Below are 22,573 nucleotides of genomic sequence, written 5' to 3' on the forward strand. Positions count from 1 at the left end.
CACACACACACACACACACACACACACACACACACACACACCCCACAAATGAAACATGTAGGTTTGCTCCTCAACACAGAAATTTTCAGTACAATGAGCAAACTCCTTGCTGGAGCTATGTGAGCTGGCTCCTACCGCTCTTTTTTCACTTCGCTCTTCCTCTTAGCTCACTATGTTCTTGCCTCTTGCCTTCCTGTTGGTTGTTGAGCAATGGAACTCATTTCTTCTGAGAACTTCAGTCTGTACACATTCTGGCACCTTTACTTGTAGTATCCTTTTCTAAGTCTTGCTGGCTTGCTGGTTCTCATTGTTTAGACTTTGGGGACATAATCATCTCAGAGCTACCACCTCTAGCTAAACTGGACTCTTGTCACCTCTCTGCCCTCCCATTGTGCTCTGTTTTTTAGCCAAGTTTATGCTATTTAACTTGTGCATCTTAGATAATTCTCCAGGAAAACTGACTACATGAAAGCAGGTACTTTGTCCTGCTAACCATGCCTTTTGAGATGTAGTGTCTGCACATAGATCAACGAATAGTTTTTGTATGGCAGAGGCTGGTTTCGATTAGACGGAAGTGAGTTTAATCTTCAGAGACTTAACTGCTCTTGTATTTTGAGGCAGGGTTTCTTTGTGTAGCCTTGGTTGTCTTGAAACTAGCTTTGTAGGCTGGCCTCAAACTCACAGAGATTCACCTGCCTCTGCCTCTATGGTGGTTGGGGCCTGTTGCTCAACAGGTAGGAAGTGGTCTTAGTTAGGGTGACTATCACTGTGGTGAAACACCATGACCAAAAGCAATGCGGAGAGGACAGGGTTTTATTTGGCTTGTGCTTCACATCACAGCCCATCAAGTAAGGAAATCAGGACAAGAACTCAAATGGGATAAGAACCTGGAGACAGGAGCTGATGCAGAGACCATGCACAGGGGCTGTTTATTGGCTTGACCCCCAAGGTTTGCTCAGTCTGCTTTCATATAGAACCAAGAACCTCCAGCCCAGGGGTGGTACCACCCACAATGAACTGGGCCCTTCCACATTAGTCACTAATTGTGAAAATGCCCCACAGGCTCACTTACAGTCAGATCTCATGAAAGTATTTTCTCAATTGACATTCCCTCCTCTTAGATAACTGTGGGTTGTGCCAAGTTGACATAAAAACTAGCCAGCACAGAAGTGGGGACGGGAGGATAGGGGCTTGAGGACATCATTAGCCACACAGTGAGTTCTAGACTAGCCTAGGCCAAGCAATGAGATCCCTTTTCAAAACAAACAAATATACAAACAAACCTGAAGACCAAAACAAAGATAATCAAATGAGACTGTGTTCATCTTTTCCAGATGATCCCATGCTCCTTATGCATCCTGAAAGTCCAGGCCCTCCTAGATGATGCTACTGTGTCCTTTTTATTTGCAGACACAAGACCTGAATGATTGGAGAAGAGAAACGTACCACAACCTTAGTTCCCCAGACCATCATGGACCTCTTCCAAATGAAGACAGGGGTACAGAGAACCCTGCAGATACTTGATAGTACAACAGAAACAAAACCAAGTAAGATACTGCCTGTCCTCTCTGTACAGTGGGGTGGACTGCTATGTCCAAAAGTGAGACTTATGGCAGTCCTTTCCAAATGGTGAGGGATAAACACATTTGTAGTTGGGATGAAATGATCCTACACTCTTCAAGGAACAGGGAAGACCTGGCTGTGACGAAATGCCTGGGAACAATAATGTTAGAAGAAGAAAAGTTTATTTGGCTTTATGTGTTTGGGGGATTTAGGGTATGGTTGCTTAACATGGTTGTTTGGACTGCTTTGAGGTAGTACATTATGGGGGAAGAAAGCTGCTCACCTTGTGGCAACCAGGAAACAGAGACAGCGAAGGGCTCCAATACACCTCTCAAGGGCTCACGATCAGAGTTGTACTTTCTTCCTTCTAGGTCCTACCTCTTAAGCTTTTTACCACCTCCCAATATGCTACTACTTGTTGATCAAGGCTTCCACTGATGAGACTACAGGAGGGGTGCTATTCTAGATCCAAACTGTGACAAGTAGTTTATTTCCTTAATGTAGGCTTATTTACAATATGGACCAAAAAGTATCCTTTTCTTTGCATTACATCAATTTTAAAGAGGATGATGAAAATATAAAACCTAGTAAAAAGTATTAGAATATAGAGGTAATTTTTTTATTAGGGCGAATGTTTCCACGTCTATAGACTTCTTAAGATACCTCAAGCATCTTTGTTAAATAGGATAAAAATGAAATAAGTGTTAGTTAAATTAATTATAAATAACATTTCAGCATATACACTAGGGTCATCAAGACTTTCGGTATGCTGATCTAGTATTTTCTAAGTGAGTGACTGACAATACAGACAACAGATGATTATACAATTTTTCATGTGAAAGAAATTTAGTACTTACATGAATCCCATTTTGTATTATAAAATAAGCTGCTGAAGCAAAACATCTCGGACAATAAGACAAAATTTAAAAGTTTCACATATTTATTAATAATTTAAAAATTTGGTCACAAGCTTGGAAATGTGATCTCATTTGAACCAGGGCTGTTACAGAAGAGCTATTCTGAAAGAAATGAAGAACAAAGATCTTGATATAGTTAGTGACCAAGTGTTTTTGGTAGGAAGCAGCTGATGGAGTAAATATTAGTAAAATTAACAATAAGGCATTTCAGCTTATAAACCAAAGGGTCTACAAGGATTTTCCTGGGACCAAATAACATTATTTTTAAATTAATTATTTTTAGTGTATGATAGGTAATGAAGTGGCATGGGGAAATGAATTCTATTTCCCATACAGAGATGGGTTTTGTAAAAGGGACCTACATGGCCTTAAAAAATATGAGGGACATAGTAACAACTTACCTCTTCATTGAAATAGAAAGTAGAAATAATTCTCATGGAAGGTTTGAAGCAGCGTCTGCTGACGCGTCTCACAGCAGTTAAGGAAACCGTTGGTAGAAAACTATCTCAATGGGGAAAACGACTCAGGGATTAGGAACATATTCTGCTGAACATCTAAGTAGTTGACACTTTCCCGAACTGGAAAGACATTGCACACGACATCAAAAGCTGACTTACGAGAACTTCTTGTTCTAAAAAAACAGTTCCTGCACAATAAACCAGCTCACCAGCAGACACGACCCTGGGATCCTCGTGAGCCCGATGTCGCCCCGCTGCGCGGCTGTCTGCGTTCTGGCTCCACCACAGAACGTGCACTGCGGGAGGAAATCAGAAAGGCATTCACACACAAATCCAGAGAAATTAAGTAACAAAGTCCAGTTACTAGAGGTTAAAACAGCGACACTAAATATTTCAGTGATAAGATTTCAGAGCAGCCAGAGACTTGGGAAAGGAAATTATAGATTAACTAATCAGACTGGTTTTACAGATGAAGAAATGAAGCAGGTTTGAAAAGGAAGGAAAGTAAGACAGCTAAAGGAACTCAAGACCCAGACTGTATGACTTGGTAGTATACTTTATTTTAGCATCTCACGTTGGCAGCTGAACTTGGTAACGGATGTGGAAGGGTCAGCCAGGTGGCACTGGTTTTGCAGGCACACAGGGGTCATGGAGAGCAACTAGAAACTGGCCCTGTGTATCAGGGCTGGAGTACCCCCCAGAAGAGAGTCCAGGGAAGACCACTGGTGAGGATGCAGCCTCAGCATACTGGGGATGCCAGGATAGTGGGGTGACTGCCGAGGACAGCGGCAGCTGTGGAGGAGGGATGTGCACAGTGGCAGGCTGAGTCCAGGAGGTAAGCTGTGTGTTCCGAGGTTGGCAGCACTAGCTAAGCTAAGCAGCCAAGGCCCTCTGAAGCCCAGACAATCGATCTGTGAGTAGGTCCCAGATGTCAGGCAGTGAACTTTTGATACTACTGAATTTGGGGTTCGCTTTGAATTTGATTCTGTGCTCTGATTCTTCCATTTTAGAATAAGATTTTACAAGAGCCAATAAGATTTTAGAATAAGATTTTAAAAAGACTTTGGCTCTTTTAAAGAGATGAAACTTATAAAGGTGACATGACTTTCAAAGTTATACTATGCTTTATGCTGTGCTAATAATATTAACAGGACATCTGGGGACAAACAAGGAAGGAAAGTTTTCGGTTTAGTCATGATGTGTTTATATGTCAAGTTGACAGTGGTTCAATTGTGTTGGTTTTTTGTTCCCTTGATACAAAGCTTCTCAGATGCATCTGAGGAGAGAGAGCCTCAGCTGAGAAATTGTGCTCCATTGGATAGATGGGGACAAGCCTGTGCAGCCCTTTTCTTAATTAATGACTGATGTTGAAAAGGCCAGCCTACTGGGAATGGTGTCACTCCTGGCCTGGGTCATATAAAAAAGCAGACTCAGCCAGTCTGGGGGAGCAAGTCAGTACACAGCATTCTTCCCAGGCTTCTGCTTCAGCTCCTGCCTCCAGGTTCCCGCCTTGAGTTCCTGCCTTGACTTTTCTGCATGGTGGACTATAAGCTGATACAAACCCTTACTTCACCAAGTTGCTTTCGTTCACAGTAATAGAAGCCTAATTAGGACAGGGGATATAGTTCGGCGGTAGAACACTTGTCTAGCATACATAAGGTCCTAGGTTCAAACCCTAGTACTGATAATAATATATTTAAGGGAATAAAAAGATTATACAAGAAATACACTATTTCCTGAAGTTATTATGGTTGTTAAAATTTGTCTTATGTATCAGAAAACAGAAGTTTAGCATTTCAAAATAGTTTTGGTAGGTGGTAAGTTCTAAATAAATAAATAAATTGACAACTTATCAATTCTTTAAAATGATAAAAGTACAAGAACTTGTCAATAACATATGAACTTTTACTAAAGAATGCTAGCAGATAAATAGGTCATCAATATACATGAAAATTTGAAAAGAAATAGACATCTGTACCTCTGTTGAGTGTTCCATATTCTGAATGAAACACGCCAATTAGTTTAGAATAGCCTTGATTGACATGGGCATTTACTGCTCTTTGAAATGCCTCACCCCATAGAGCTGGGCCACCAGGTTTCATAAGAAAAGAAGAGAGTTCATAGACTCCTAGAATATGGAAAAAATAATTTAAACAATGAGTCATAGAATGTCTATTCATATTCATATTCACTTGGTTTCATGAGAAGCTTGATCTACAAGTACATATTTGAAGGACTGCACATATTCATTTATACAGATGCAGTAATGGTATCTGCATTATTTTCCCTTAATTGTATGTTCCACAGGTGACAAAAAGTAGGGGCCAGTGAGGGCTGGAGAGATGGTTCTGTAGTGAAGATATGTACTGTTCTCATAGAGGACCAGGGCTCAGTTCCCAGCACTCATATCAGGAAGCTCACAACTGCCTTTAGCTAATGACTAGCTCCAGTGTATCTTACACTTCGGTTTCCACAGCAGGTATCTGCACTTGCTGTACACACACACACACACACACACACACACACACACACACACACAACACACACAGAGCGAGAGCGAGGGAGAGAGAGCGAGAGCGAGAGCGAGAGCGAGAGCGAGAGAGAGAGAGAGAGAGAGAGAGAGAGAGAGAGAGAGAGNCTAGGCAGGGCGGTGGTGGTGGTGCATGCCTTTAATCCCGGCATTCAGGAGACAGAGGCAGGCCGATCTCCGAGTTCGAAGAGCGAGTTCCAGGACAGCTAGAGCTGTTACTCAGAGAAACCCTGTCTCTAAAATCCAGAACAAGAATTAGAAAATATGTCTGTATTACTGTCTGAAATATTTAAAAACTTGTTACTAAAGTAGATATTGAGAAATTAGTGGAGAAGATATTTTGGTGGCCTGAGGGTATACTTTTAGGAAAGAACTTAAATAATTTTTCATGGATTTGGAGAGGTGGCTCAGTGACAGAACACTTGCCATCAATGTATAAAATCCTTGGTTAACAGCAAAATAAAATATAATTTTTCTGCAGTGCCTATGTTTTTTTGACTCTTCCACTTCCACCATTTTTTCTTTGTGTTCTTCGACACTGTATGTTTTCATAGCCCATAGGAAGAGAAAGCTGACAGTGCAACAGAATGACGTTCATATTTCCATATTCCAGCAAAACAAACCACCGTAGAGATATCATTTTATAGTTCTTTAATATTTTGGCTACATATTTGAAATGCATTTTATCTCTACACAGAAGTGTAGATCAGCAGAGGCAAAGAACTAGGTTGTGAGTAGTCTAATGAGAGAGGACAACTATTTTATTGAGATCGTGCTGAGAGCTGATAAGAGGCCCACGTGGGTACCATTCAACTCGGGCTTTTCAGGTCTCTTTGTCATCTAAACCATACTACAAAGTTGAGAACAACAACAACAAAAAATTCTAATTAGTTTATGCTTTTCTAATATGACTTCTGGTTACAATTAGACTGAGGTCATAGTTTCTTTAAATACACAAGAAGTAAAATCAGCAAGAAGACAGAAAATTATTTTCATACTGAAAGAAAGAGGAGAACAAAAATCATTAATCGCTTAATCATTTGGCCCAAATGGTCCTTTTTGTAAAAAAAAATAGATTGTGAATTAAAATTGGGTGTCACTTATAAGTATATTTAATATAGTAAACATAGCTATATTTATGTAGATATATAAAATATATAGTTATATTTAAATATGAATATTGTTTTAAAACAACGATAGAATGTGATATATGAACTCTTACCACCCCACCCATGGTCTCTGGCTCTCGATATGCAGTTTTCAACTACTACTGCCCATGTGACATTTTCTGTAACATAGCTGAGGTCTTCAAACCCAGAAAATTTCAAGTGGGAAGGCTTCTTCATTAGTCCTTGCTCTTTAAGGATAAGCGAAGAGCTGCACTTTGGTTTGACTCAACGATCACTTATGCCCTCTATAAAAGGGAGTCTCCCTGCTTCCAAAGTACATCAGAATGGACTATTTCCATTGCAGCCACGGAAATGCAGAGGCTAAGACAGACGCACCTTCCTCGGGAGGCGTTCCTATTTTGCACCATGGTACCAGATAGGTAATTTCGCTCTCCTGTTTATCAATGGAAGCCAAATTTGGAATGAGGAATCGTTCTTGCCACTCTGTATCATTGGCCAAGGCTTTGCTAACTGCCGCTCGGTGAGCAAAATTATCTGTTAGGAAAGAATGGAGAAACGTCTTTCAAAGCTGCTTTCAAACCATCTGTGCTTCTTTGACTTACATCTGGAGCACACGAGAACATCGTGCTGTGGCTTTGGGAACAGCGATGTGAAGAAGTGTCACATCTAGTGGCTCCTGGTGGAAACCACTATTATGATCTCATCGAATGGGCCTCACAGGTTCTCCCTCCTCAAAGGTAGCTGAGTACAGGAGGTAAGTTACCGTATGTTCCTCTGCTTTCTTTCTCAGTCTGTGACAGGGGAAAATGATGTAGCATCAACCTCCAGGTTTGTGCTGAGGATTAGCTGAATAAGGAGGGCTTACACTAGTGTTCGACACTTACATGTGGACTGTTCTTACTATCCAATGGAGGTATTCAACTGACAGTTTCAGCTGAGATAAATTTGATTTCAGTATTGATGGTAATCAGTCAAGCTATATCTCGAATACATTTTAACATTGAGCAAAATTTGAATGTACTTGGCATCATTTCCTTTGCATAAGTAACTTCCAAAGAAAGCAGGCTGGTTCTCATACTATTGATTCTCCCCAGCACTGCCGACTCTGCCTTCCCAGACTGACAAAGATAGACATGTTTAACAATGTGTGGGCCTACTATATATTTATTGTAAAGACCTCATGAGACTAAGGTAAATTGTTTACATAGTTTATGCTAGGGATAGGAATAACACCTGCCTAAAGTGCGGTCAATTAGGACTTCATTACTTTCCCCAATGGGCCATGATTTAACATGCACCACGTGTGAAGCAAACGTTGCACTAAGGGTGTTTGCTGTCCTTCAAAACCGAAGAAACAAAAAGTATACCTGAGTCACCCACAGAATCTTCAGTAGGGAATTAACTGAACACTGATGACCAAGGACTAACTGCAATTAATTTGTAAGAGTTTGCTGAACATGGTCAAAGTCTGGTGTAGGCTAATTTAAGATTAGACTTCGAAAAGGCTACCAAGCATTCTGAATAATTTTGTAATGGTCTCCTTTTTCAAGGCAGTGCAGTTTCAGTATGAGAACTTGTACGTAGTAATGTGTTTCCCTTAACTTCTTAAAGTAACATGGCAGCGAATTCATTGAAACTCTGGGATGTCGAAGAGAACTGGAAATGGTTTATAAATGCAATGGAAACAATAAGCTCAGGGTTGAGGAAGGTCAAAAGTTGACTGCCATTTCCTCTCAAACTCCATTTACTCCCAGTCCTGAATGTGTGAACTGCCCCTACTAAGACACTGATGTACAGGTCTAGCACCAGATACCTCTTTCATTTTGTGACCTTATCTTGGACTTGTGTAAGCAGTTTTCAATTTTGCATCAGAACATTTTTTCCAATTAGACACTATAATTTTTTGAGAACTGTAGTCTAAAATTTAATGAATTGATAGATAAGAGCTCTTAATTTCTCAATTGTGTTAGACTTGGAGTTATTAAATGTGTACTAAGAAGAGTGGTCACTGAATTTACTTTTTGGTTCTGCATTGTTTTAAAAAGTTCTCCTTAATCTGTGTCTAGATGAATGTATACCCATCTAAGACTCCTATAGCATCTACCCAAACAAAAATCTATATGGAGCATTTGAACGCGGCGACTCATACCATACTTCCAAATATGGAATACTCGGTCTATTCTGCCTCCAAATTCTACCCTCCAATAGCCAACCAATTCAGAGTGAGCTGTCCGAAGATGAACATTTTGCTTAAAATTGTGCATGAACTCTTTCATCTTCGAGGGTTTAAAGTAGTAAGTACAAAACTCATAGAATGTTCCTTCGGTTTGTCTTGGGCCAGTAGCAAAAGATGAGCACACCTGAAAAAAAGATAAAACAAGTCTCAGTACTTAGGGGAGGGCAGAGATTGTGTCACCTCCCACCCAAACCTGGGTCTGGTGACAGAGGACACAGTAGCAGGTTCACAACCTTTGCTGTATTTCTCTCGCCAACGCTCCACAGATGCAGGCTAGTAGGTTTTAAAGATCACTATGGTTAAACGTGTATTCTCCTCGAGCCACCTCCCCAAACTATGGCATTGCTGTCTTAGAGCAGCTTCTGTGCCGGAGAGCCACAGTTAGGATCCACGTGCGTTCTCTTTTCCCTTACGTTCTCTTCCTCTACAGTGTGGACGACGACAGTGCTGTATCGGAGAGAACTCTGGAGACTGGATGTCTTTGGGTATACACAATGAACATGTTTACTAAAAGAAAACTTTTTTTTTTTTTTTTAAAGAAAAGGAGAATTGCCATTCAGGTCGAAGAATCCTTCCTCATCCAGCAGAAACAGAACTGGAATGCAGTCCATGCATTAGCGTGCTATCACTATCCGACTGCATGACAAACTTTGATAATAGACCTGTGGTCCTAAACCTCCCTAATATTACAGTTTTTCATGTTGTGAACCTAACCATAAAATTATTTCATTGCTGCTTCATAACTGTAATTCTGCTACTGTTATGAATTGCAATATAAATAACTGATATGCAGGATATCTGATAGGCAACCCCAAAGGAGTTGACCCACAGGTTGAAAACCACTGTAATAGTGATTCACAATGGCCTGAATCACTATTCATTTCTAACAAGAAACACAGAGCAAAGATGGCTTTAATGCATTTAGTTGTACGCATGTGGTAGGAAAGCCTCTTGGGTATTTTTAGAAATAATCATATTTCTAAGTTTCTAGTTGTTGTTGTGAAAGCACTTTTCCCTGGGAAAGACTCCGTCAGAAGTCAGCTTGTGTATGTCTGTACATATGCGCCTGTATATGAATGCACACACTGTATGACCCTGAACTGTAAAAAGCCTACGTATTTTCAAGTTGGGGTGCTATGCACCCATTTTATGAAGCCAATAATACAGGAAAATCTGCTAAAGCAGATCAGATGAATATAAATTTATGGAAAAAATGACTGCATACATGGAAAGTTTAGGATGGATAGAAAAAGTAATCTTTTTTCTCTTGATAAATTTTTGATTACAAAACACTTTATCGTATATACAGTTTAATAAAATCTTCTCCCTTTAGTTCATTTTACTGATACCTACTCTGAACTGTATTCTTACTGCACAAATCAGTAAATTTTCTACAAAAATCTGCAGCTGTCTCTGCATTTGATGGGCTTTGTGTGTGTGTGTGTGTGTGTGTTTAACCAAAATCTACAAATGGGGATTATTAGATCTGCTTACTGTCTGTAGTTTAAAAATAAATAAAACATCAGAAAGCGAGCCAAAGACATTCACAACAAAATTTTACAGGTTGATTCAAAGAGGGCGTGTGCATTAGGAGAATGAAATATTTGTGGAAGGCACAAAGTGTTGTTATTATTTCCAGGACATAATACACAGGAGGGAGACTACAGAGAGCAGTGACTGGATAGAAATGATTTTCAAGATTTCTGCAGCTGAGCTTTATCACGTCCAACTTAGACTTGTTCTCGCCAGCACTGACTCATTAAAGACAATGTTGGCTAAAAAATAAAATAAAAATAAAAATAGAAACTAAGTTCAGCGAAGACCTGTAAGGAAATAATTGGTGGCTTTGGTGAGCAGTCACTAGTCTCTTCTTCGAGGTTTACCTGGCTCTAGACTAACTTAACTCCTTCTCGTTGGGTTAAGTCAAAAGTCCCCGCCAGAAAGAACTGGATTCATCCCCAGGATAAGCCGGTGCTCAACAGCTAGGGCTGGATGGTGGCTCTCTTAGGCGCACATCTCACCCCATCTTTGTCGAGTTTCCGGATGCTCCAGTCCCGTCTTAATGGCTGGACGCTGCAGACCCTGGAGCAGCAGCCCTGGCATCCCCACAGCTCCGCCCTCCTCCCTGCAGGCCCCGTCCCCTACCTGTGGCGCCAGTGCCCTCGGGGCCAGCACCTTCCTCAGGGAGCTTCGGAGAGCGAGCATGGCGCGTCCTGGAGTTCACTGGAAAGACCGCTGTCGGGTGCTGGGACTCGGTTAGGTCCGCGCTGGGCTGGGCGGTGCTCGAGGGCGCGGCTCTGCCCCTCTCCGTTGGCCGCCGAGGGCCAGCCTTTTCGGTCTGTGCTGTCAGCTTCTACCCTTTTGCTAGGCTTTTGTTCTGCAAAATTCGGGTCCTGACGTCAGAGGTGATGTTGCAATTAGCAGAACCCTGAGCTCCTAGCAATTCCACACCCTGGGCCACCGCTGTAATCCCCCTCGGGTACTAACTTCAAAATGTAGGTCGCAGTGTGGATGTACATGGGTGCTCTAAAATCTCGGGGTGGGGTGACCTAGGGCAAGGACCAGGAACCAACCTTCTTCACCTTTACCTCAGAATACTCAGCATCCCTGTTGACCCCCACAACGGGGCCTGGGAGGCACTGAATAAAAGTTGATTGTCCTGGTGCCCAGAACAGTGGGGCTACAGGCCTGAAATGAGATCTTCACAGTCATATGCAGAGGGACCAAAAGGAAATTGCTCTGGGTAACTTAAAACAGCGGACATCTTTGGTACTCCCTGTTTGGCTGTTGGTGCCCAGGTTAAAGTCATCTAACACAACTGTTCTCTCCCTCTCTCCTCATGGTTATGTCTTTGTTAGGTATACTCCGCTGTTTCACAGTTTTCCGTTTACAGATAATGTCCATTTACTAGAAGGATGAGAATTTAGATCACCTCAGAGCACGTGCCTTCTGGCATCTACAGCATTTAAAATAATTACCTCATTAGTCTACATTATAATTTATGACTCTGACGCTTCTTGCTGATAATTGCTGCATACATTTAAGTGACATTTCTTATTTCATGAGAGACAGGGAAGAATTAGAGGCTTATCAAGTATGGTTTTATTGGGGAGTGTTGTGGAAGAGGTTTTGCTTAGATGAGGGAGGTTTTTCAAAATTAGACATTCTGGAAGAATTTAGCCTTTTTTTTCTGGAGACGTTATTTCCTAAGCCAGCAAATCTGGACGAATTATCTTTTGCGTAAAGACAGCATCTACTTGGTTAAAATCTGGCACTGTTTTTTCAGCCCCGAGGTAACAGTCCATTAATGCATGTTGCCTTTCTTTTATGCTGCAGGCACTTTCCTAGAAACTATAGAAGTGGGAAAAAGGTAGTTCTTTCCACAGTGGCCTTTACAGTTTGTGCAATCCATGACAGAAGAGAAAATACAGTCAGCGCCATGTAACTGAGGCCAGCATCGGTGGATTTAGCCAGAGAAAGGAGAACGTTGGGGATAAATGAACTGTTCTGGATATGTACAGACCTTTTGTCTTGCATTACCAACACAATAGAGTGTAACAAGTATTTACACAGCCTGAGATGCCTAGAGATGATTTAAAGATACAGGAAGCTGAGTGTATGCTATATGCAAATACTATAGAAGCGACTTGAGCATATATGGGTTTTGATATCTTTTTCACTGGGCCCTGGATCCAAGGTGTGCTGTTCATGAGAGAATTAGTAAACAGCATGAACACAATATAGTGGAACACAAAGAATTAAAAGTGCTGGAGGAAGGTAGCATAGATTTTGTGTGTGTGTGTGTGTGTGTGTGTGTGTGTGTGTGTGTGTGTGCCCATTCATCCATTTGGCTTTGGAAACAAAAGTCAGTATTAGAAAACTTAGCTTGCTGTGACCACAGGACAGTCGCCAACCCTGGGGAATGTCAGTACAGTAATGAAAATGTTCTGAAGGAGGAGGGGAAGCAGCTTGTTCCCTTTATTTCTTCCCTGTGTCTTCTTGATGGAATGTGGCTGTAGTGATTTGAGCACATTGTTGGGTTAGAAGGCGTAGACTGAATATGGTGGAATGAAAGGGATGTGGCCCAGGATTCTGAGCCTGGGCAAACCACATTAGAAGTCCTGCCTTAGCCTCTCCCAGGGTCTTCTTATACATGAGAAATTGTCTGCTAATTTCAGCCATCAGAGAAATACAAATCAAAACAACTCTGAGATTCCATCTGACACCTGTAAGAATGGCCCAGATCAAAAACATTGATGACAACTTGTGCTAGAGAGGATGTGGGGTAAAGAGAACACTCCTGCATTCTGGTGGGAGTGCAAACTGGTACAGCTTTGGAAATCAGTATGATGATTTCTCTGGAAATTAAGAAGCAACCTATCTCAAGATCCAGAAATACTACTTTTGTGTATATACCCAAAGGATGCTCAATTATACCACAAGTACATGCGCTCAGTTATGTTCATAGCAGCATTATTTGTCATAGCCAGAACATGGAAACCTCAAATGGATAAGAAAAATGTTGTACATTTACACAGTGGAGTACTACACAGATGAAAAAAATAATGACATCTCAAAATTTGCAGAGAAATGGATGGAGCTGGAAAATATCATATTGAGTGAGGTTACCCAGACCCAGAAAGACAAATATAATACGTACTCATAAATGGCTCTTGGACATAAAGCAAAGAAAAACCAGCCTACAGTTCACAACCCCAGAGAACTTAGAGAGTAAGGAGGACCATAAGAGAGACATACATGAGTCTAATCTACATGGAAAGTACAAAAAGACAAGATCTCCTGAGTAAATTGGGAGCATGGAGATCATGGAAGAGGGTAGAAAAGCAGGAGGGAGGAAGGGAGGGGAGAAAATATATAGCTCAATAAAAACAATAAAAAATTCTAAGGAAATAATTACAAATGCTCATTCAATATCTCAGGCTTGCTATTAACAAACTCTTACACTTAAATTAACCCACATTTCTTATTTATGCTTTGCCATGTGTCTTGATACCTTTTCACAGTATGGCATGCCATCTTGATCTCTCTGTGTTTGCCAGTGACTCTCTGACTCTGCCCTTCTTCATCTCAGTGTCCTCAGTTTGGTTGTCCCCCCACCCCCAACTTTATCCTGCCTTGCTATAGACCAATCACCTTCTTTATTAACCAATGAAAAAATACATATTCACCATGTACAGAAGGATTAGTCCACAGCATTTCTCCCTTTTTGTCTAATTAAAAAAGAAAGATTTAATCTTAACCTAGTAAAACTATGTATAACAAAACAGCTATTAAGTAATAATTACAATTACAGTATCTGGTTTATATGTATTTGGGAAAATTAAAGAAAATACTCCATCATCTATCTTATCTTTGTGAGTCCAAAGTTTTGTAGCTAATTTACCTTCTATTATAACTCAGGATAACTGTAAGTAGTTTCAGCTCCATCAAAGACCCCAGATGGGTGATATGTTTCCTAATAACAAGGACATCTTACTGCCTGGACAGTAACCCAAAGTTCTTCTGTAACACTGGGGCATCCATCTTTGGCCTACAGGCCTAGCATATTCTACAGACTTTCCTGTCATATTCTGTAGGTCTTTGAAGTGTTTAAAGACTATCTATCTATGTAAATATATCTGTGTATGACTTTGAAACTACACCTAACACGACTCTAAGTTTGACTATTATAGATAGATGACTATTAACTGTAGTTTTAATTATACATTATTTTTAAATGAGTTATATAAACACAATACCTTAAACAAGAGTAGAAATACACATACAGTAAAACAAAATTAACTTTAAATTTGTATCAATAGACCAAAATCCATAGCAATGTAAAATGTTTAAGATTCATAGTTGTGTTTTGGATTAAGGAAGATTCAATAATCTACCCTTTTATCCTATCATTTCTATATCCCTCCTTATGAGATCCCTGAATCTAATTTTCTTTGTTTAACTTTTTTTTCTGAGCATTATCAACTGCTATGTAATTTACATCATGGCATACTGGCAACCGGCGCTCCTCCTCCTTAGTTCCCTGAGAGCCTAGTCTCATGGCAGCGGTACATTTACCGGCAGCTCTGAGAGTCAAGTTTATAGTGCCAGCTCTGGGAAGTTTCTGGGTCTTCACCATCACTGAGCAGCATGTCGCCCACCGCTTATAAACACCATTAAAGTGTCTGGCAGCTTCTTAAAAGAGCTGCCCATTTTTGCCACTAGCACGGAGCCAGGAACCTGTTACTTAAAGGAGCTGTGCCTCCCTCCCCTTGCTGCCAGCAAACAGAGCCCACTGGAGAAGAGGTGGTTACCAAGAAACTGAGTTAACTCCATTTTTGTGTTTTTAGAATCCTTTTCTAAAATTGCAAATGCTTGGCTGATATCTCAGATTTTTTATTAGCTAGTTCTGACACTCAAATTCACCAATGAGAATAACACATATTTAGAGTGTACAGGATTATTTCACAGTTGGCTTAATCTTAGAAGATTCTTTTCTTGCATTGATATGGTTTTCTTCATTCCTGATTTGAATCCCCAGATTCCAGAGGTATAAAATTCCTTTCACTAAGATTAGCCCTTTTATCAGTTTCTCATTTTCTAGAGCTATGCCCGCTAGGCCCCTAGTTCTTTCTCTCTGGTGTGGATTAAGCATTCCCCGAGATGGCAAATGGTGATTTTGGGGTCTCTCTTCACATCCACAGGAATCTCGTTCACTTTCATTGAAGACATTCTTCAAGATCTAGTTTTTATGGTTTTGTTTTCACTAAATTTCTATTTTAAGGAAAGGAAATATGGAATTTAAAGTTTTGAGACATACTTCTTTTAAAAATGTGTTTTACAAAAGTCTCTTAATTTACTTTGGGTAGACACAAGATTCTGCATCAGGAACTTTTTTTTGAACAAACTACTTTATTAATAGGTAAGGAGAAACAAGCACATGACATTGTTTTTTAATTTTTTTTTGTGTAGAGCTTGTTTTTCTTTCTAGAGATTTATGTTTTACTCTTGTCCTTTATCTGCAATTTCACAATGATATTCCTAGCTGGGCGGTAGTGGTGCATGCCTTTAATCCCAACACTCAGGAGGCAGAGGCAGGTGGATCTCTGTGAGTTCAAGTCAAGCTTGTTCTACAGAACGAGTTTGAGGACTAGCTCCCAGCAACTGAGAACCCTGTTTTGAAAAACCCAAACAAACAAAACAAAAACCTCAATCCTTGGGGGATAGGTCTTTGTCCATTCTTCCTTATCTCTTAATACAGTATTAACTAATCAGATGATTGAATATGGTAGGCAGATGCTCTATTATTGAATGCTTTGCCCCTAGAAATTTTAAATTCTGAAACATTCATTTTGTGTCTTAGATTTTTTTTCTTCCCTACCCTATCTCCAGGCCTGCTGTTCAGCATTGGGGTTTCTCTTGATTCCCTCACTTTCTTTCTCCTCTTTTTGTTGTACCCATGAAATCTCAACAATATGGTTGTCTGAACAAGACCTGCACATGGTCACAAGCTGATGTGCCAGCACAGATGGGGGGACTCTTACAACGTCCCACCATAGATGCATAGCTACAGGCAATCAGTGGCTGCCGATGGGGTGAACCAGTTTTCATGAAGCCCTGGTGGTCAGCACTAAATTCAGTTGAGCAACTACTAAACAGATTAGGTAGGCTTTGTGCATGTGTGTCTATGTATGTGTAGAACTAATTAGAGCAGGAGAGATCATGAATTTGAGAGGGAATAGAGAGGGACAGCGGAGGAGTTATAGAAACACTGTGTTCATATATGACATTTTCAGAAAGTTAAAAAGTCTTCCCTGTTCATAGTGTTGTTGGGGTGGGAGAAATTCCCTTTTTATCTTCTAGCTCATTCATGAAGATTTAAACCTTTTTATTACCTTTCCCCAGAAAGTGTATTTCTATTTTTTCCCTCCCCCGATCCTCAAGTTCTTATCCTCTTTTTGGTTCATGGATTCGAGATCTTTTCTCTCTGAGTTGTTAATTAGGAGTGGTTGTGCTCTTGCCACCAGGATCGGGAAACAGAGTATGGTACTAACCATGAGCTCGGTAGACTCTCCTTCCAGGTGGCCCTCTTCTAATCTTATTGTCCAAATTTTTATCTCATCACTTTGATTTTTCTGTAAAATCCAATGTTGTATGTAATTCTCATTATTGTATTGTTATTCTTTGTCAAATCTAGATTGCTGTTTAAGTTACATGGGACTTTTTATTGTTTTCACGTGATTCTTTAATTTGGTTTAAGCTTTCAAAACTCACATTGATGCAGCTGCAAGAATCTATTCATGTCTCTGTTGTATTCTATTCTATTACATACACAGTAATGCAGAAGTATACATTATTTTTGTCAGTTTGATGATTATGAACAAAGCTGTTGGAATTTCTTTGTAAATGTCTCCTCATTCTGACACACATGAGGGAATCTATCTCTTCTAGACACTGTTAAATTCATAACTATTTCTGTTAGCAAATATTGGGTTATCCCTTGAAGCACTCACTATCTTGAACAAAAGGACTGTCGATAGCCACCAAGACTACCCTGATGCCAGCACCTGCCATCTTTATCACTTTGTCTCTGCTTTTAGAAAACTCGGACTTCTGAAAGTGTAGCCTAAACCGGGACTTTTTTTCTTTAAAACAGTTTTTAACCAGGTCTTTTTACCCTTACAGTATATAGATGAACTCTAGAAGATCCTGTGCCCATTTCTGTCTGGGTCAGAGAGGCACCACTCCCCAAAGGTAGCCCAGTAGTGCTGCAGAGGTAAGGCTTGTGATTGCTTTAAAACTGATTGGTCTGGGCGCTTCATCTCTGGCTGTATAAGCAGGCTGCTCAGATTTAGTGAATCCACTCAGAGCCACTTTTCTGTACTGTCTCCCTTGGTGTTGCAGAATCAGACCCAGTAGAGGTGTCTCTTATTTACTTTCAGTGTTGTGGGTTCCATTGGTTAATGCCAAGAAAGAGGCAGAGGAGACTTCAGAGTAACAGTGACGGCAGAGGTGCGGAAGGCAGAGAAAGTTAAAAAGTTAGCAGGTGAGCTGTGAGGTAGGAGCCAACTAATTGATGGTCCAAGAAGCACCTGAGGCTCTTGAGAGTGGGCAAGAAGAGGGATTCTAAAAAATGGAGGAGAGTTGAGACAGATGAAGGACGAAATGACTCAGAAAACAAAAATGGCAGTCCTGGTCACCAGGAGAGTTCCAGAGAGTCATGGAGGTTTTACGAATGAGGATCTTAGATTGCAGGCTGAGGGCTATGTTGCTGGCTGGTGGTTAGGAGCAAGGAGTTTAGATTCCTAAACCTGTATAAAAAGTATAACACAAGCTGCCATTAGGGACTGAGGAATTGGGGTATTAGGCCTGCTAGAAGCTACAATATATCTAGGGCAATACTTAGGAATTGGACTTTCTAGGCCTACTCAAGCTGTAGCACTTGCAGGGCCCAGGGTCCTGATTCTGGAGGTTTATGTACTCTGTCACATGTAAGGTATGATTTGTCATTTCTCCTACCAGCGGCTGACATTGACTGCTGCCAGACAGGGACGAATGAAAGCTGCCAAAGACCAGCTCATTTTTCTGTCTGGGCAGAGCAGAGTTGACCTCTGTCAGCTGATTCGTAGGAGGTCCAGTAGGGCCTTTCTCTAAGGCATTTGTAATCATTCTTAGTGTAATAAGAAACCTTTGTAAATCTTATGAGCACACTGATCTCTGATGCTTCTAAATGTGTTGCAAGGAAAACAAATGATGAATTGAATATAAGAAAAGAATTGAATTTTAATGATGGAAATATAAAAGTAATGTTTCAAAAAAAGTAGACATATTTATCAGGCACAGCATAGCAAAATCTAATTGCAGATGCAAGAGAATTTTAATGATCAGAATAAGGGAAATTTTAGCATGTTTGTAACAAATATAATTGGAACAAAATATTTATGATCTATCATCTAGAAGGCTACAAGTCCTGATACTGTTTATTGCCTCCTGCCTTAGTTACAGTTTTCATTGCTGTGAAGAGACACCATGACCATGGCAACTCTTATAGAGGAAATATTTAATTCAGGTGATTCATATATAGTTTCAGAGATTCAGTTCATTGTCATCATGACAGGTAGCTTGGATGTGCAAGCAGACAGGGTATTGGCTACATCTTGACCAGAAAACAGGAAGTCAACTGACACACTGGGCAATATCCTGAGCATAGGGCACATCAAAGCTCGCCTCCACAGTGACACGCTTCCTCCAAGACCACACCCACTCCAACAAGGCCACGCTTCCTAATAGTGCTGCACACTATAAGATTATGGCAGTCAATTACATTCAAACTACCACAGATGCCTTTATGACAGAAGGAAATGCTTAATTTTAGTTAGCAACTGGTTACAACTAAGATAGACTTTTGATACTCAAATTATCAGACCCGTTGATTACCATCAGTATGTTTCTTTGGGATGTGCCCTGGAGGTCAGAAACCACTGCTCTTTCCCAGGAGTGGAGCTGACGGCTCCTAAGTTGTATACATATTCACCTTTAAACAGCACCAAAATAATTTATAAATTTATGCTCTTTATAGCAGTATATGGGGGCGTTCTGACTATATCTTTATTATCCTTGCGGTCTGATGTAAATGCCTCATAGAACAAACAGGTACTAGTTACAGGGTGATAAAAATTGAGGCAGACTAAGAGAAAACCCGATTGAGTGTTATTCCTGCTTGATGTTGTCAGAATCATGAAACTGTGCAAAAGGAAGCAGGCAAGGTTGCTCTGATGCACCCTTAGCGGACGGGAGGACAGTTACACGGTAGATGCTTGTCTCCTGTTGTATCTACATCCCTGGGCAAATGGATTCTGCAGTTAACCCTCTGGGCATCACTTTTGTGCAAAGGTGTGCTATATTCCATAGCCACTAGAAGGAGGCATAAACCATCTTTTGCATGGTGTGTGTCCGTGTGTGTGGTGTCTGTGTGATATTTGAGAGTTTAAACTGTAGGTATGTAGAATGATTCAGCTTCCAGGGTACTTTTGTTTTGTCTTGGATTTGTTTTGTGTTTATGTGTTTGGTGATGGATTGTTTCAGAGAGAAAAGGTGAATTATAACATTTATGGGTTACGTTATTACTACTATCAACAATATTAAGAATTAAAAAAATTATCAATAAAAGCAAGAATTTAAAATGCAAAACAAGTTTCTTTTATTATAAAAGAACCTTAATTATGTCACTGAATATTTGCTAAGAAAATGTGTGCATTATGTTGAACATTGCTTTAGGGAGAGACAAAGAATATAAAATACTCTAAGGGGGATTAAAAAAACAACTACTGTATATTTATTGTGCTTATTAATATATCTTGGTGTTTCTATGTTAGACTATTCGCTGCTATTCTTATCAGAGTAAAGAGTAGAAAAATTGTGAGCAGCTCAATATTTAACTATAACAAGAGCTTATTAATGTTTGTATTAATAAGACAAACTTGTATGTATCACGTCACTTATAGATATCTTAAAGGAGTTAGATGTCCTTAGGGTTTACATGGGAGGATGGATCTGGTACTTGTTAAATAACTTCTCTGGAAGGCAGGAGAAATGTTACATAGAAAGTATTTCTGGATGCTATTTTATTATTTAACATGGCTTTTTTCTTTCTTTATTATTAGTTAAGACACTTTTTAAGCTCTTTGTGCACTCATCTACATCCTGATGTTTTTCATAAACACCAAGTGCACATCCATCATTTGGTGCTCCAGTATTCAAGATACCTACTCTTTAAACTAATTTTACCTGACTCTCACCAATTGATTTTAAAGCATTTTGACAATTTGTTGTATTTTGTTTATTGTCGACACTGTGTTGAAGACTGGAATATGGCAGGCTGTGTTTAAAAGACAGGGCCACATTATCTTCCCCCTCGTTAGATGTTTCAGCGTGCTGCCTAGGATAGTTACAAACAATGTGTGATCTAAGCTCAGATGCCCTTCTGTATCTTGTGTATCTTGTGAAAGTGTGCAGAAGGTTTTTATGGGAAAGCTGAACTCCTTGCCTTAAGACTTCCTCCCAGAAACATGTCACAGGAGCTCTTCCAGACAGATTGATGGCACTGTAGGACACAGTAGGACACAGGCGTCCCTTGGTAGGCCATTCACTCAGTACTGAGCTTCAGTCTTTTGTGCACCCCTTCCTTGGAAACCTCTGCCACGCTTAGCTGCACCCTGGCATGGACTCTACTTCTGAGTTTCGTCAGGCATCTTGTCACGGTTGGGGTGCCCACATCATAGGAGGAGAACCCTGGGGAGTTCCTGGGTAGAACTGTGCCTTCGCGGTTGATGGGACGGACATAATGTTCTGGCCACAATTTTTCTTTTTAATTGTGATGAGGAAAAATAGCACCTGGATGCCCAGTAGAATGGACAGAGTAGCTCCCAGAGTGATTGCCTGTCTCGCTTGGCTCCTCGATAATTCTGAAATAGACACTCGTTGCAATGGAGAAAAACTGCCTCTCAGTCTGGGAGAAGAAAATGATTTGGAATAACTTGAACCAAAAACAAGATATTATATGGAATTGATCACATGGCCCAGAAAAATCTCCCCACCCTAAAGAGTTCATTTTAACCCAAAGCATGCAGCTACATTAAGCATGAACAACACACGGTGCAGCAGAAAGGACATCTCCTTAGCAGAACTGTTAAAGGCTTTTCTTCTGTTTCCATTGTTCTTATCTATAGGCTATTGTACTTAGACTCTATATTAAAAGATGACTGACAGACTCAGGCCAGGGAATCGGGTGTGCTAACTGCGGATCTTTACCTCTTCCTTCATCCTCCAAATCCAACCCCAGTTTCACCCCAGCTCTCCCGCTGCAGTCTCCCTTCTCCCCCTGCCCCTTCTCCGGGAGATCACACAGGTCTTCCCCTCCTATCTTTCTTCCTGTACTCACTGTCTCCCATCCCCCAGCTCCGGCAGGCATTCCCTGGTAGCCAGCAGGCTACTCTGGCCAGGGAAGCAGGGAGGCCAGCTTCAGGTCTTCTCTCTCACTCCTCTCCTCCATATCAGCCTCCCAGTCTCATCCCAGCTCAGCAGCAGACCAGCTTGTTTGCCTCCATTTCCAGAGCACTAAGCAGATCATAGCAGAGCATCACACTTTCCTCCCTCCCGTGGACCCCTTAGCATCCCTTTCCAATTTCCTTCCCAAGCCCATTCTTAATATTCAGCTCTCAATACCTAGGAACGCATTTTACTAGGAACCCCCAGTGACCACACATACCAGGGCACCAGAAGGATTTCCTACCAGGCAATACACAGCTACCACTTTTTTCCTGAGAACCAGAGGGGGGAACAGCAAGCAACGAATAAAGCACCCACCCAACAAAGACAAGACCAAATATCAGTACCTAGAATTAAAATAATTCCAAACCAAGATACAAGCATAAAAACACAATAGCAACCAGGACATTGTGTCTCCATTAGAGTGAAGCAACCCTATCACAGTAGGCCCAGAATGTTGCAGCCTCGCTAAAACACTAGACAAAGATACTTAAAACAGTCTCTTTGAATAGGATAGAGGTTCTTAAAGAGGAAATAAAAGAAAATCCATTAAAGCAATCAATGAGAGCACAAACAAACAGTGGAAGGAAATGAATAAAACAGTTCATGATTGGAAGGTAGAAATCGAATCAATAGAGAAAACCCAAACTGAGGGAAATCTGGAAATGAAAAATTTAAGAACTTGAACAGGA

General features: G+C 40.6%; 1 protein-coding gene and 1 long non-coding RNA gene across 3 annotated transcripts in view; one reads left to right on the forward strand and one right to left on the reverse strand.

Moving 5' to 3' along the window:
* The window catches only part of LOC126516093 (uncharacterized), a 23,470-nt gene extending 5,862 nt beyond the window's left edge, over positions 1-17,608 (forward strand). The window contains exons 2-3 of one of the 2 annotated variants that reach the window (XR_007596018.1): positions 1,411-1,547; positions 17,520-17,608. This is a non-coding gene — a long non-coding RNA (uncharacterized lncRNA). Of the gene's footprint in view, positions 1-1,410; positions 1,548-6,941; positions 7,043-17,519 lie in introns of those variants that run through there. The other variant, XR_007596019.1, reaches the window with a different exon arrangement.
* On the reverse strand, positions 1,541-11,140 carry LOC126516092 (protein NipSnap homolog 3B-like). Its single transcript, XM_050166284.1, has 7 exons — positions 10,980-11,140; positions 8,748-8,958; positions 6,974-7,132; positions 4,917-5,066; positions 3,148-3,234; positions 2,882-3,058; positions 1,541-2,582 (listed from the first exon to the last, which is right to left on the reverse strand). The coding sequence occupies exons 1-6, from the start codon at positions 11,037-11,039 to the stop codon at positions 2,982-2,984; spliced, it is 744 nt and encodes a 247-aa protein (XP_050022241.1). The 5' UTR covers positions 11,040-11,140; the 3' UTR covers positions 1,541-2,582; positions 2,882-2,981.
* Positions 17,609-22,573: the final 4,965 nt, after the last annotated feature.

This window comes from Alexandromys fortis, unplaced genomic scaffold (genome assembly GCF_014885135.2).
Source record: "Alexandromys fortis isolate MF-2015 unplaced genomic scaffold, M_Fortis_MF-2015_v1.1 scaffold_18, whole genome shotgun sequence".
NCBI lineage: Eukaryota > Metazoa > Chordata > Mammalia > Rodentia > Cricetidae > Alexandromys > Alexandromys fortis.